The 11,906-nt window shown below is 48.1% G+C and overlaps 1 protein-coding gene across 9 annotated transcripts in view; it reads right to left on the bottom strand.

The window, feature by feature from the left end:
* Positions 1-11,906, bottom strand: part of magi1a (membrane associated guanylate kinase, WW and PDZ domain containing 1a) — a 138,420-nt gene that overhangs the window by 45,438 nt on the left and 81,076 nt on the right. For 5 of the 9 annotated variants that reach the window (XM_067412868.1, XM_067412869.1, XM_067412866.1 and 2 more), the window contains 7 exons: positions 10,665-10,747; positions 9,533-9,598; positions 8,843-8,900; positions 2,952-3,055; positions 2,626-2,742; positions 1,760-1,945; positions 378-980 (listed from right to left, as the gene is read on the bottom strand). In XM_067412868.1, the coding sequence (XP_067268969.1) occupies positions 378-980; positions 1,760-1,945; positions 2,626-2,742; positions 2,952-3,055; positions 8,843-8,900; positions 9,533-9,598; positions 10,665-10,747 (1,217 nt within the window). The remainder of the gene's footprint in view (positions 1-377; positions 981-1,759; positions 1,946-2,625; positions 2,743-2,951; positions 3,056-8,842; positions 8,901-9,532; positions 9,599-10,664; positions 10,748-11,906) is intronic. The other 4 variants (XM_067412872.1, XM_067412871.1, XM_067412867.1 and 1 more) reach the window with 3 other exon arrangements.

Genomic DNA, 11,906 nt, shown 5'->3' on the forward strand with positions numbered 1-11,906 from the left:
CAGACAGACAGACAGACAGATAGATAGATAGATAGATAGATAGATAGATAGATAGATAGATAGATAGATAGATAGATTACTGTAATGCTCTACTGGGTGGTTGCTGACCAATGCTGAACAGTTATTACATGCGTTCATGAGCTCAAGGTTAGATTATTGTAATGCTCTATTGGGTGGTTGCCCTGCTCGCTTAATAAACAAACTCCAGCTGGTCCAAACCGCAGCAGCTCGAGTTCTTACTAGAACCAGGAAGTATGATCACATTAGTCCAGTTCTGTCAACACTGCACTGGCTCCCTATTAAACATCGCACACATGAATGATAATGCCGTCACTATCGGACGTTGATTTGGATGCGCGTTTCAAAGGCATGCTCACCTCTTTGCACTAGCATGGTAACCTCGGCCCCCCGTGGGCATTGGCTGAGCAGCTCCACCACCTGGCTGTGGCTCATGTTCTGCACGCTCCGCTTGTTGACCTCCAGCAGGATATCGCCCTCCTTCAGCCCTCGGCATCGTGGGTAATCCACCACCTGCTTCACCTTCTGGCCTCCGGCAGCCAGACTGTCGGCCATGGTGAAGCCGAAGCCTTTATCGCCCTTCTGGATGTGCAGCGTGATGAGCTCCGGCTGCGTGGCGATGGACGAGGCCAGGGTCATGACACCACCGGCCTCCTGACCCATGACCCCGCCGGCCTCCAGACCCATGACCCCGCCGACCTCCTGACCCCTGACCCCGCCGGCCTCCATTGGGAGCGGCTCGAAGCCCTCCTGACTGCTCACTATGATGGGCTCCTTGTCCAGGATGGCCACGGAGGTCACCAGGCTGGTGTTGGGGTCATCAGGGTCAAAGGGCAGAGGGTATCCGCGGCACAGCTCCAGCTGGACCATGGAGCCGATGGGGATGGACTGGAAGATCTTCACCACCTGAGCATGAGTGTATCCTAACACGATCGTATCATTCACACTGACGATCACATCACCTGAGGACACACACACATACACACACACACACACACACACACGACAGCATGAGTGTATCCTAGCACGATCGTATCATTCACACTGACGATCACATCACCTGAGGACACACACACAACAGCATGAGGGTATCCTATAACGACTTATATAGTGATGGCCGATTTCAAAACAAAGATTCGAAACGTTGTGAATCATGAATCGATTCACTGACTCATAACGGTTCGAATCATGAATCGATTCACTGACTCATAACGGTCCGAATCATGATTCGATTCACTGACTCATAACGGTCCGAATCATGAATCGATTCACTGACTCATAACGGTCCGAATCATGAATCGATTCACTGACTCATAACGGTCCGAATCATGAATCGATTCACTGACTCATAACGGTTCAAAGCTTTGTTCTGAAATCGGCCATCACTATATAAGTCGTTATTTAGTGTTTTTCCCACACTAACTCTATTCTGGCCTCTTCATAAATGATTGTAGAGCCGCTGTAGTGAGATGGGCTTTGTAACGACGTCTTTAGTGCCTTTATGGGTCTTGAGAGAGGAAATGACATTGGTGTCAATGAAGGCCTTTCTGAGCCATCGGATTTCAACACTAATATCTTCATCTGTGTGTGAAGATGAGCGGAGGTCTGACGGCTGACCAACCACAGGAGGAATTAATCACAGAGTTTACACTACTGGCTGAACTAACGCTTTAACTCTTTAAGACCCTATTGAACAGTAGTTGCAGAGTAAAGCTTATGTCAGTAGTAGAGTGTTTGGGACCTGTTTCCATCTTCCCGTCCACCGCGGCCGGCCCGTCCAGCACCAGACTCTTGATCTGTAGGAACTCATCCGGCTCGTCTCCTCCGACCACAGTGAAGCCGAAGCCGCGCCGGCTCTTCAGCAGCTTCGTGCTAATGAACGTCCCCTTCAGCTCAGCAGGGTTACGGGTGAAGAACGGCTTTCCTCCTGCACACACACACACACACGTTAGGTTTTTGTGTTAGTTCTGTGGGGACTTTCTATAGGCGTAATGTAAACTGCCCTAAACCTACCCACCCCACACACACACACACACACACACACACACTGCCCCTAAACCTACCCATCACACATACACACACACACACACACTGCCCCTAAACCTACCCATCACACATACACACACACACACACACACACTGCCCCTAAACCTACTTATCACACATACACACACACACACACACACACACACACACACACAAACACACACTGCCCCTAAACCTACTTATCACACACACACACACACACACACACACACACACAAACACACACTGCCCCTAAACCTACCCATCACACATACACACACACACACACACACACACACACACACACACAAACACACACTGCCCCTAAACCTACCCATCACACATACACACACACACTGCCCCACAGCCCCCTAATGTTTATGAATCCATTTACATTGTGGGGACATTTGGTCGATGTAATATAAACAAGTACTCAAACACACACACACACACACACACACACACACACACACACACACACACACACACACACACACACACACACAAACACAAACACTCATCATGTAATTAGATGAGAATAAAGCTGCTGTGATCGTATGAATGTTAATGAAGGTGTCTCACGTTTGGGCCCCGGGGCCTGAGGGGCCGATGGACACTGAGGGTCTCTGTAGGTCTCCAGATGGCTGGGCACAAACGAGCCGATGGCCGCGCCTGCAGACGAGTGTTCCTCGATCCATTCTGCAGAGACAACACACACTCAGACAGGCCCGTCTCTTAAAGCACACACACACACACAAACTTACTCACACACACACTCACACACACACACACACACACACACACACACACACACACACACACACACACACACACACACACACACATTCTCTCTCTCTCACACACACACACACACACACAATCACACACACACACACACACACACACACCTCTGATGTAGCGGCCGCCTTCAGGAGACTGCTGTGTGTCCAGCTGCTGCTTACGTCGCGCCTCCAGGACAGGGTTCTCATACTGCGTCTTACGGTTAATGTGACTGAGAGAGAGAGAGAGAGAGAGAGAGAGAGAGAGAGAGAGAGAGAGAGAGAGAGAGAGAGAGAGAGATTAGGAAGACTCGTGCTGACTCTAATCTCTCTGCTGTGAGTCTGTGCTCTAGAATAGATGATGCCTGATGTAATCTGACCCGCTTTATTAAGCCTGACTGACTAAAGCATCACATTAGGAGAGGCGGGACTAATGCCTCACTGCTCAACAGGCTCAGCAGAAACATGGACAACATTTAAAAACACAAGCTGGACACACTCCTCTAGCCACATGGAGACGGGAGCTCACCATTGGGAGAGATATACGGATGGCTTTCAGACTCCCTCTGCAATAGGACATCGCTTCAACCAATCAGAGCAGTGGAGAAGCGAAGGCGGAGCTAGCTGATAAGAGTTAACTTTAGCCATATCCGGCTGGGTAAACTCCGAACACATCTTCCCTTCTGAAGAATGACTTCAGTGCCGTTCTTTGGTCTTTTCTCAGAGAAAAGCTTAACAACCAGTCTTCCAGAGTTCGCAGTCTTCGCAACTCTGCCCTCATTAAGTTAAGCTGCCCACCGACTCTATACATGATGTATAGGCCTGATTGTGTGTGATTGTGTGTGTGTGTGTGTGTGTGTGTGTGTGTGTGTGTGTGTGTGTGTGTGTGTGTGTGTGTGTCTTTAGCTCTGCCCACTCCACGCCTCCATGAGCTTGGCTGTTTTCAGAAAGAATCGGTTCAGTGTATCTGTCTTTTATAAATATGATAAACTAAAGACTCTTGGCAGATATGAAGGATCAACACTACTCTATAGATGCTCAAGATTAACATGAGACTGGCACAAACTGTGTGTGTGTGTGTGTGTGTGTGTGTGTGTGTGTGTGTGTGTGTGTGTGTGTGTGTGTGTGTGTGTGTGTGTGTGTGTGTGTGTGTGTGTGTGTGTGTGTGTGTGTGTGTGTGTTAGTGCCGGGCGGTATGACCAAAAATTTATATCATGGTATTTTTCTAAATTATATCGATTTCGCAGTATAAAGGTATTTTATTTTTATTTTTATGCATGCCCAGGTGTTAACCACATTTTCTGCTGATTGAGAGGAAATACTGCAATAGATTGACTAGAATGCACTACTTTACTGTCATGATGAGTGAATATTGTAGACAAATTACACACTAGTTAATACAGAGTTTGCAAAGCCCCCCAAATAGTGTTGTAGGGAAACAACCAATAAAACAGACCTGCAACAAACTCATTACAGACGCATGAATATCAAAATATGACCACAGAGAGAAAGAGTTCAGGGCACATAAAACATTTAAAAAATCTAATCCTATATAACAACAAACAGCCAGAACGAAGGAGAAACGCGGAAGAAAATGTAAAAGGTCTAATGATATCTTAAATCCATTTAAGAGCACTACAATCTCTGAGCAAACACGTCAGTTTAACACAGAACAAATAAAGCAGTTACTTTTGCCCCATATTCTCTGAATTGCCAGTCTGTTTATTAACTTACATTGTTGCAGAATAATCTGTGGTGTCATCACGGTTGTGATCAGGGTTGTGTCCTTTACATTTCATTTGAAGAAGACATGATGAAATATGTGCGCATACGCAGCTAATTCATGTTTAGAGCACTAGAGTATAAGAAATGTGTCCATAAACTTGCACACACTCACTCCGCTCTGAATCTGATCTATATGGTGAGCGTTGTTAATCTCATCGCGGTGTGTGAAGTTTGAATTCTCCGCTGTATTCCAGGGCTGAATCTGAAATCGCCTCTATAACCATTATCTGAAGGGACAGCCGTTTGTGTCCGAAACCATGGACATTATTGCACTCATTCAATCCCACATTATACCACAATAACAGATGTGCACACAGCTGTCTGACTTCACACACTCATCTTCAGTCACTCCTTCAAGAGAACGTCTCGGGTTATGAATATAACTCATGTTCTCTTCTCGAGGGAACTCGCACTGCGTCATGGAGATGGCAGTTTGGGGAACGAGTACCCTCTATGCCGCACCAATCACAACCTCCTGGTGTGAAGCTGAAATCAGGCAAACTCAGGGAGGCGAGCACTCTGGCACCTGTCGTCGCCGGGAGAATATTATATCTGATGAAGTAGTGGCCCACCTGGCCATCTTGTAGATCTCCTGCAAAGAGGCTACAGAAAGGAGGGCCACCGAGGAGGCCATGCCCCTGGTGAATGAGCCATCACTGCAATAGGTGAAGGCAAATTGCGCACCTAATAAGCCGTGGCTATAGCCTGGACAATCCAGTTACTATTGTCTGCTTTGAAGCAGGCAGCCCTTCATTAGGTGGACCAAAACACACAAACAACTGATCTGACTTCCTCCACTGTGCAGACTTCTCCAAATAAATCCTCAATGCCCGAACCGGGCAGAGAAGGTGAAGTCTGTCCTCTTCCGCCATCACTTGCGGCTGGGGATGGAATGCCTGGAGAACCACTGACCTGACCACATTACAGGGCACCTTGGGCACATAGCCTGGGTCGGGTGCAAGAGTGCTTTAACTCTGCCTGGGGCAACCTCGCAGACCTAAGCAGGTTGGCATGATTGCCAAAGCCTGGAGATCCTCCACTTTCCTCAGAGAGGTGATAGCAAGGAGAAAGGCTACCTTGAGGGTCAGGTTCTTTGCATCAGCAAGCCCTTCGTGCACCACTGCCAGGTCCCAGGTCAGAACTCTAGAGCGAGCCCCAGGCCTAATCCTCTGAGCCCCACGGAGGAGCTGTACAACCAGATGGTTTGCGTCCCCAAAGGCCCATCACCTACAGGCGAGCGGAAAGCCCCAAAGGCACATCACCTATAGGCGAGCGGAAGCCCCAATGGGAGCCACATACACCTTAAACGTGGATGGGTTAAGACCAGCAGAGAAACGATCTTGGAGAAACTCAAGCACTGAGCCTACTGAGCAGTAACTGGGTCCACCTTACACCCTCTACACCAGCTGGAGAACACATTCCACCTCAGGCTGTAAAGTCTCCTGGTGGAGGGAGCTCTGGAGCTGAGAAGGGTCTCCACAACACCTGCTGTTAGAAAGGGAGCTCTTGAGCTGAGTAGGGTCTCCACGACACCAGCTGACAGGCCCTCTCCCTCAGGGGTTAGACCCAGCTCCCCAGCTCTGGCTGGGGGTGATATATCGAGCCCTTAGCATGAGAGAGCAGACCCTTCCTCAGAGGAACCCCCCCAGCAGGGGGCTGCTAACATTAGGCTGAGCCGTTCTTGATGGACTCGTTCCAGAACTCCCAGGAACAGAGTGATCGGGGAAAGCGTACAGATGTAGCCTCAGCCACGCCTGCATCATGGCAGAGCTGAGGGAGAACCACAGTGGGCAGTGGGATGTCTCTCGAGACCCAAACAGATCCACTTCCACCAGGCCGATCTTCTCGCATATGGCCTTAACCACCTGAGGGTGGAGCCTCCACTTCCACTGGGCCGAACCTCTCGCATATGGCCTTAACCACCTGAGGGTAGAGCTTCCACTTCCACTGGGCCGAACCTCTTGCATATGGCCTTAACCACCTGAGGATGGAGCTTCCACTTCCACTGGGCCAAACCTCTCGCATATGGCCTTAACCACCTGAGGGTGAAGGCTCCACTTCCACTGTGCCGAACTTCTCGGATATGGGCTAAACCACCTGAGGATGGAGCCTCCACTTCCACTGGGCTGAACCTCTTGCATATGGCCTTAACCACCTGAGGGTGGAGCCTCCACTTCCACTGGGCCGAACCTCTCGCATATGGTCTTAACCACCTGAGGGTGAAGCCTCCACTTCCACTGGGCCAAACCTCTCGCATATGGCGTTAACCACCTGAGGATGGAGACTCCACTTCCACTGGGCCGAACCTCTCGCATATGGCCTTAACCACCTGAGGATGGAGCCTCCACTTCCACTGGGCCGAACCTCTCGCATATGGCCTTAACTACCTGAGGGTGGAGCCTCCACTTCCACTGGGCCAAACCTCTCGCATATGGCCTAAACCACCAGAGGGTGAAGCGTCCACTTCAACTGGGCCGAACCTCTCGCATATGGCCTTACCCACCTGAGGATGGAGCCTCCACTTCAACTGGGCCGAACGTCTCGCATATTGCCTTAACCATCTGAGGATGGAGCCTCCACTTCCACTGGGCCGAAACTCTCGCATATTGCCTTAACCACCTGAGGATGGAGCCTCCACTTCCACTGGGCCGAACCTCTCGCATATGGCCTTAACCACCTGAGGATGGAGCCTCCACTTCCACTGGGCCGAACCTCTCGCATATTGCCTTAACCACCTGAGGATGGAGCCTCCACTTCCACTGGGTCGAACCTCTCGCATATTGCCTTAACCACCTGAGGTTGAAGCCTCCACTTCCATTGGGCCGAACCTCTCGCATATGGCCTTAACCACCTGAGGGTGAAGCCTCCACTTCCACTGGGCCGAACCTCTCGCATATGGCCTTAACCACCTGAGGGTGAAGCCTCCACTTCCACTGGGCCGAACCTCTCGCATATGGCCTTAACCACCTGAGGGTGAAGCCTCCACTTCCACTGGGCCGAACCTCTCGCATATGGCCTTAACCACCTGAGGGTGAAGCCTCCACTTCCACTGGGCTGAACCTCTCGCATATGGCCTTAACCACCTGAGGGTGGAGCCTCCACTTCCACTGGGCCGAACCTCTCGCATATGGCCTTAACCACCTGAGGATGGAGCCTCCACTTCCACTGGGCCGATCCTCTCGCATATGGCCTTAACCACATGAGGATGGAGCCTCCACTTCCATTGGGCCGAACCTCTCGCATATGGCCTTAACCACCTGAGGGTGAAGCCTCCACTTCCACTGGGCCTCAGCAGCACATCTGCTCCTGATTCTAGTCCTCATAGATGTACATTGCTCTGGGACCACAGGAGGATCTGATGAGCCAATCTCCATATAGGACGAGACCTCAGACCCCCCGATGGTTCAGATACAATACTACGGCCCTGTTGTCGGATCGCATCAGGACATGGTGGCTGCAGAGGTCCAGTAAAAGCTTCTCAGAGGCCTGTAGACAGCCAGCATCTCCAGGCAGTGATGTGCCAGAGGAATGCTGGGTCCCCCAGGGGCCCTAAAGCGGCCGCCATGACCGAGGGAGGCATCTGTCAAAACGGTCTTCCAGTAACATGCTGCTCCAGCACTGGCCCTGTGACAAAAGCCAAGGCTTCCTCCAAATGACAAGGGGACGAATGCATCACGCTCCCCAAACTGCCATCTCGATGAACCAGTGCGAGTGCTGTAATAACTGAACATTATTAGTGGATAATGAAGGGAACAGTGAATGTTGCTTCAGTGGCGATTCACACTCAGCCTTGTGATCTCAGCAGCTGCTCTTTTACTGCAGTGAAAAGGGCTTCGTGTTTCAGCAACATATACTAATACTGCCCAACACTAGTGCATGTGTGTGTGTGTTATGACCCTTTAATATTAAAGGGTTAGTTCACCCAAAAATGAAAATGTTTATGTTTATCTGCTGACCCCCAGGGCATCCAACATTTAGGTGTGTGTGTTTCTTCAGAAGAACACAAATGAACACAAGTGTGTCGGTCATATAATGATGTGAATGGGGAACAATTCTATGAGAGCAAAACAAACAAACATGCTTAGACAACACACACACACACACCCTGCTGCTCGTGACGACACACTGTCATTGAAGTCGTTGATGTAAAAACTGTGATCCAAATGCATAGAAAAGGTTTTATGCCATGTAAAAACTGTCTTAAAGTCTGCAGTAATTATTGATGTGACACTTACTCCACGTAGTAGACTCCATACACCGGGTCATCAATCTTCTCCCAGCCCGGCGGTAGATCTGACACACAGGAGAGACATGAGAGAGAGAGTGTGTGTGTGTGTGTGGGTGAGTGTGTGTTCCTTGTTTGAAAATACTTGTGAGGGCACAAATGTCCTCACTTATATAGTAAAATATGAAAACAACTCACTAGTTTGACATTTGACTGGTCCTCACTGGTTATAAAGGCTTATAAATCGGCCAAAACATGTTTTTATTTAAATCTATTTTTTGCACATGTTTCTGTAATGGGTAGGTTTAGGGGCAGTGTGTGTGTGTGTGTGTGTGTGTGTGTGTGTGTGTGTGTGTGTGTGTGTGTGTGTGTGTGTGTGTGTGTGTGTGTGTGTGTGTGTGTGTGTGTGACCTCGATGATCTGATTGTGCTTCGATTACTCTTTTTATTTTTAGATTATTTTGAATAAATATAGAGGTACTGTATATCACATCACATTCTTATACATATATATATATATTCTCTCTCTCTCTCACACACACACACACACACACACACACACAAAGACACACACACAAACACACAGACACACACACAAACACACACACTCTCTCTCTCACACACACACACACACACACACTCTCTCTCTCTCACACACTCTCACACATACACTCATGCTAGTGATGTTTTATTGCTCAAACCTGGTGCGGGTGAGAAGACAGACGTACCGAGATCAGTGTCCAGCTCTTCTGTGTGTACACCCTCTTCTCCAGAGGAAGACAAACATACACACACACACACACACACACACACAAGTATGAATATCTGATGAACATCATTTGGTCAGAAGATCAACAGTAGGATTACACCGCAAACACACTTACATCGGAAAGTGGTTAGTTCCCCCAATAATGAGCCTGATGTTGATCTGCTGACCCCAGGGCATCCACATGTCGGTGTGTGTGTTTCTTCAGGAGAACACAAATGAAGATTTTTAACTCAACCGCTGCTGTGTGTTGGTCATATAATGATGTGAATGGGGAACAATTCTATGAGAGCAAAACAAACATGCTTAGACAACACACACACACACACACACCCTGCTGCTCGTGACGACACACTGATTTCTTAAGACACGAACCGATCGGTTTCTGAGAGAAACACAACAGTATTTGTGTTATTTTTACCTCATATCAGACGAATCTCATCTAGTGTTCCCATCCGCTATTACTGCCGTCTGATGAGGTCAAACTGAAGCGATCATAGATATATATATATAGATTCCTCATTAGTGCCTGCGCAGATCGGTTGAATGAGGCGTCTACATAATATATATATCTATGATCGCGCCAGTTTGACCTCATCAGACGGCAGTAATAGCGGATGGGAACACTAGATGAGATTCGCCTGATATGAGGGAAAAATAACACAAATACTGTTGTGTTTCTCTCAGAAACCGATCGGTTCGTGTCTTCAGACATCAGTGTGTCGTCACGAGCAGCAGGGTGTGTGTGTGTGTGTTGTCTAAGCATGTTTGTTTGTTTGTTTGTTTTGCTCTCATAGAATTGTTCCCCATTCACATCATTATATGACCGACACACAGCAACGGTTGAGTTAAAATCTTCATTTGTGTTCTCCTGAAGAAACACACACACCTACATGTGGATGCCCTGGGGTCAGCAGATCAACATCAGGCTCATTATTGGCTCAACTATCACTTTAATTAGGCTCATATGATTTATTTGACCATCTCTTTATGAGTATGATGAAGCTAAAGCATCTGTGAGATGAACACAGGTGAGGTTGGTGTGTGTGTGTGTGTATTAGCCTTACCATCGTCTTCACAGTCCTCCAGGGGTTTGGCCTGGATCTCCTGACACCGAGGGTCCATCCATGAGGTGGTCTTTGTGTTGTGGCTGTAAATAAGAGCATCACTGACATATTACAATCCCATCCTCATGAGTAATAAACTCAAGTGTAAACACACATTAATCGTGACACGTTTAGCCACTGCACTATCAGCTGACATGTGTTCATCTTTATTAAGTGTGTGTGTGTGTGTGACTATGACCTTCTCTCAGGACAATACCATAGCCTTCTCTGAAGAGTCTCGGACAAACTGCAGTCCTATGTCTACCTGAAACCAGTTAAGACCAGCAATGTCCATCTGAAACCAGTTAAGACCAGATATTTCCATCTGAGACCAGTTAAGACCAGCTATGTCCATCTGAGACTAGTTAAGACCAGCTATGTCCATCTGAGACCATTTAAGACCAGCTATGTCCATCTGAAACCAGCTATGTCCATCTGAAACCAGTTAAGACCAGCTATGTCCATCTGAAACCAGTTAAGACCAGCTATGTCCATCTGAGACCAGTTAAGACCAGCTATGTCCATCTGAAACCAGTTATGTCCATCTGAGACCAGTTAAGACCAGCTATGTCCATCTGAAACCAGTTAAGACCAGCTATGTCCATCTGAAACCAGTTAAGACCAGCTATGTCCATCTGAGACTAGTTAAGACCAGCTATGTCCATCTGAGACCATTTAAGACCAGCTATGTCCATCTGAAACCAGCTATGTCCATCTGAAACCAGTTAAGACCAGCTATGTCCATCTGAAACCAGTTAAGACCAGCTATGTCCATCTGAGACCAGTTAAGACCAGCTATGTCCATCTGAAACCAGGTAAGACCAGCTATGTCCATCTGAAACCAGTTAAGACTAGCTATGTCCATCTGAGACCAGTTAAGACCAGCTATGTCCATCTGAGACCAGTTAAGACCAGCTATGTCCATCTGAAACCAGTTATGTCCATCTGAGACCAGTTAAGACCAGCTATGTCCATCTGAGACCAGTTAAGACCAGCTATGTCCATCTGAAATCAGTTAAGACCAGTTATGTCCATCTGAGACCAGTTAAGACCAGCTATGTCCATCTGAGACCAGTTAAGACCAGCTATGTCCATCTGAAATCAGTTATGTCCATCTGCAACCAGTTAAGACCAGCTATGTCCATCTGCAACCAGTTAAGACCAGCTATGTCCATCTGAAACCAGTTATGTCCATCTGAGACC

This window comes from Pseudorasbora parva, chromosome 13, assembly GCF_024679245.1.
Source record: "Pseudorasbora parva isolate DD20220531a chromosome 13, ASM2467924v1, whole genome shotgun sequence".
NCBI lineage: Eukaryota > Metazoa > Chordata > Actinopteri > Cypriniformes > Gobionidae > Pseudorasbora > Pseudorasbora parva.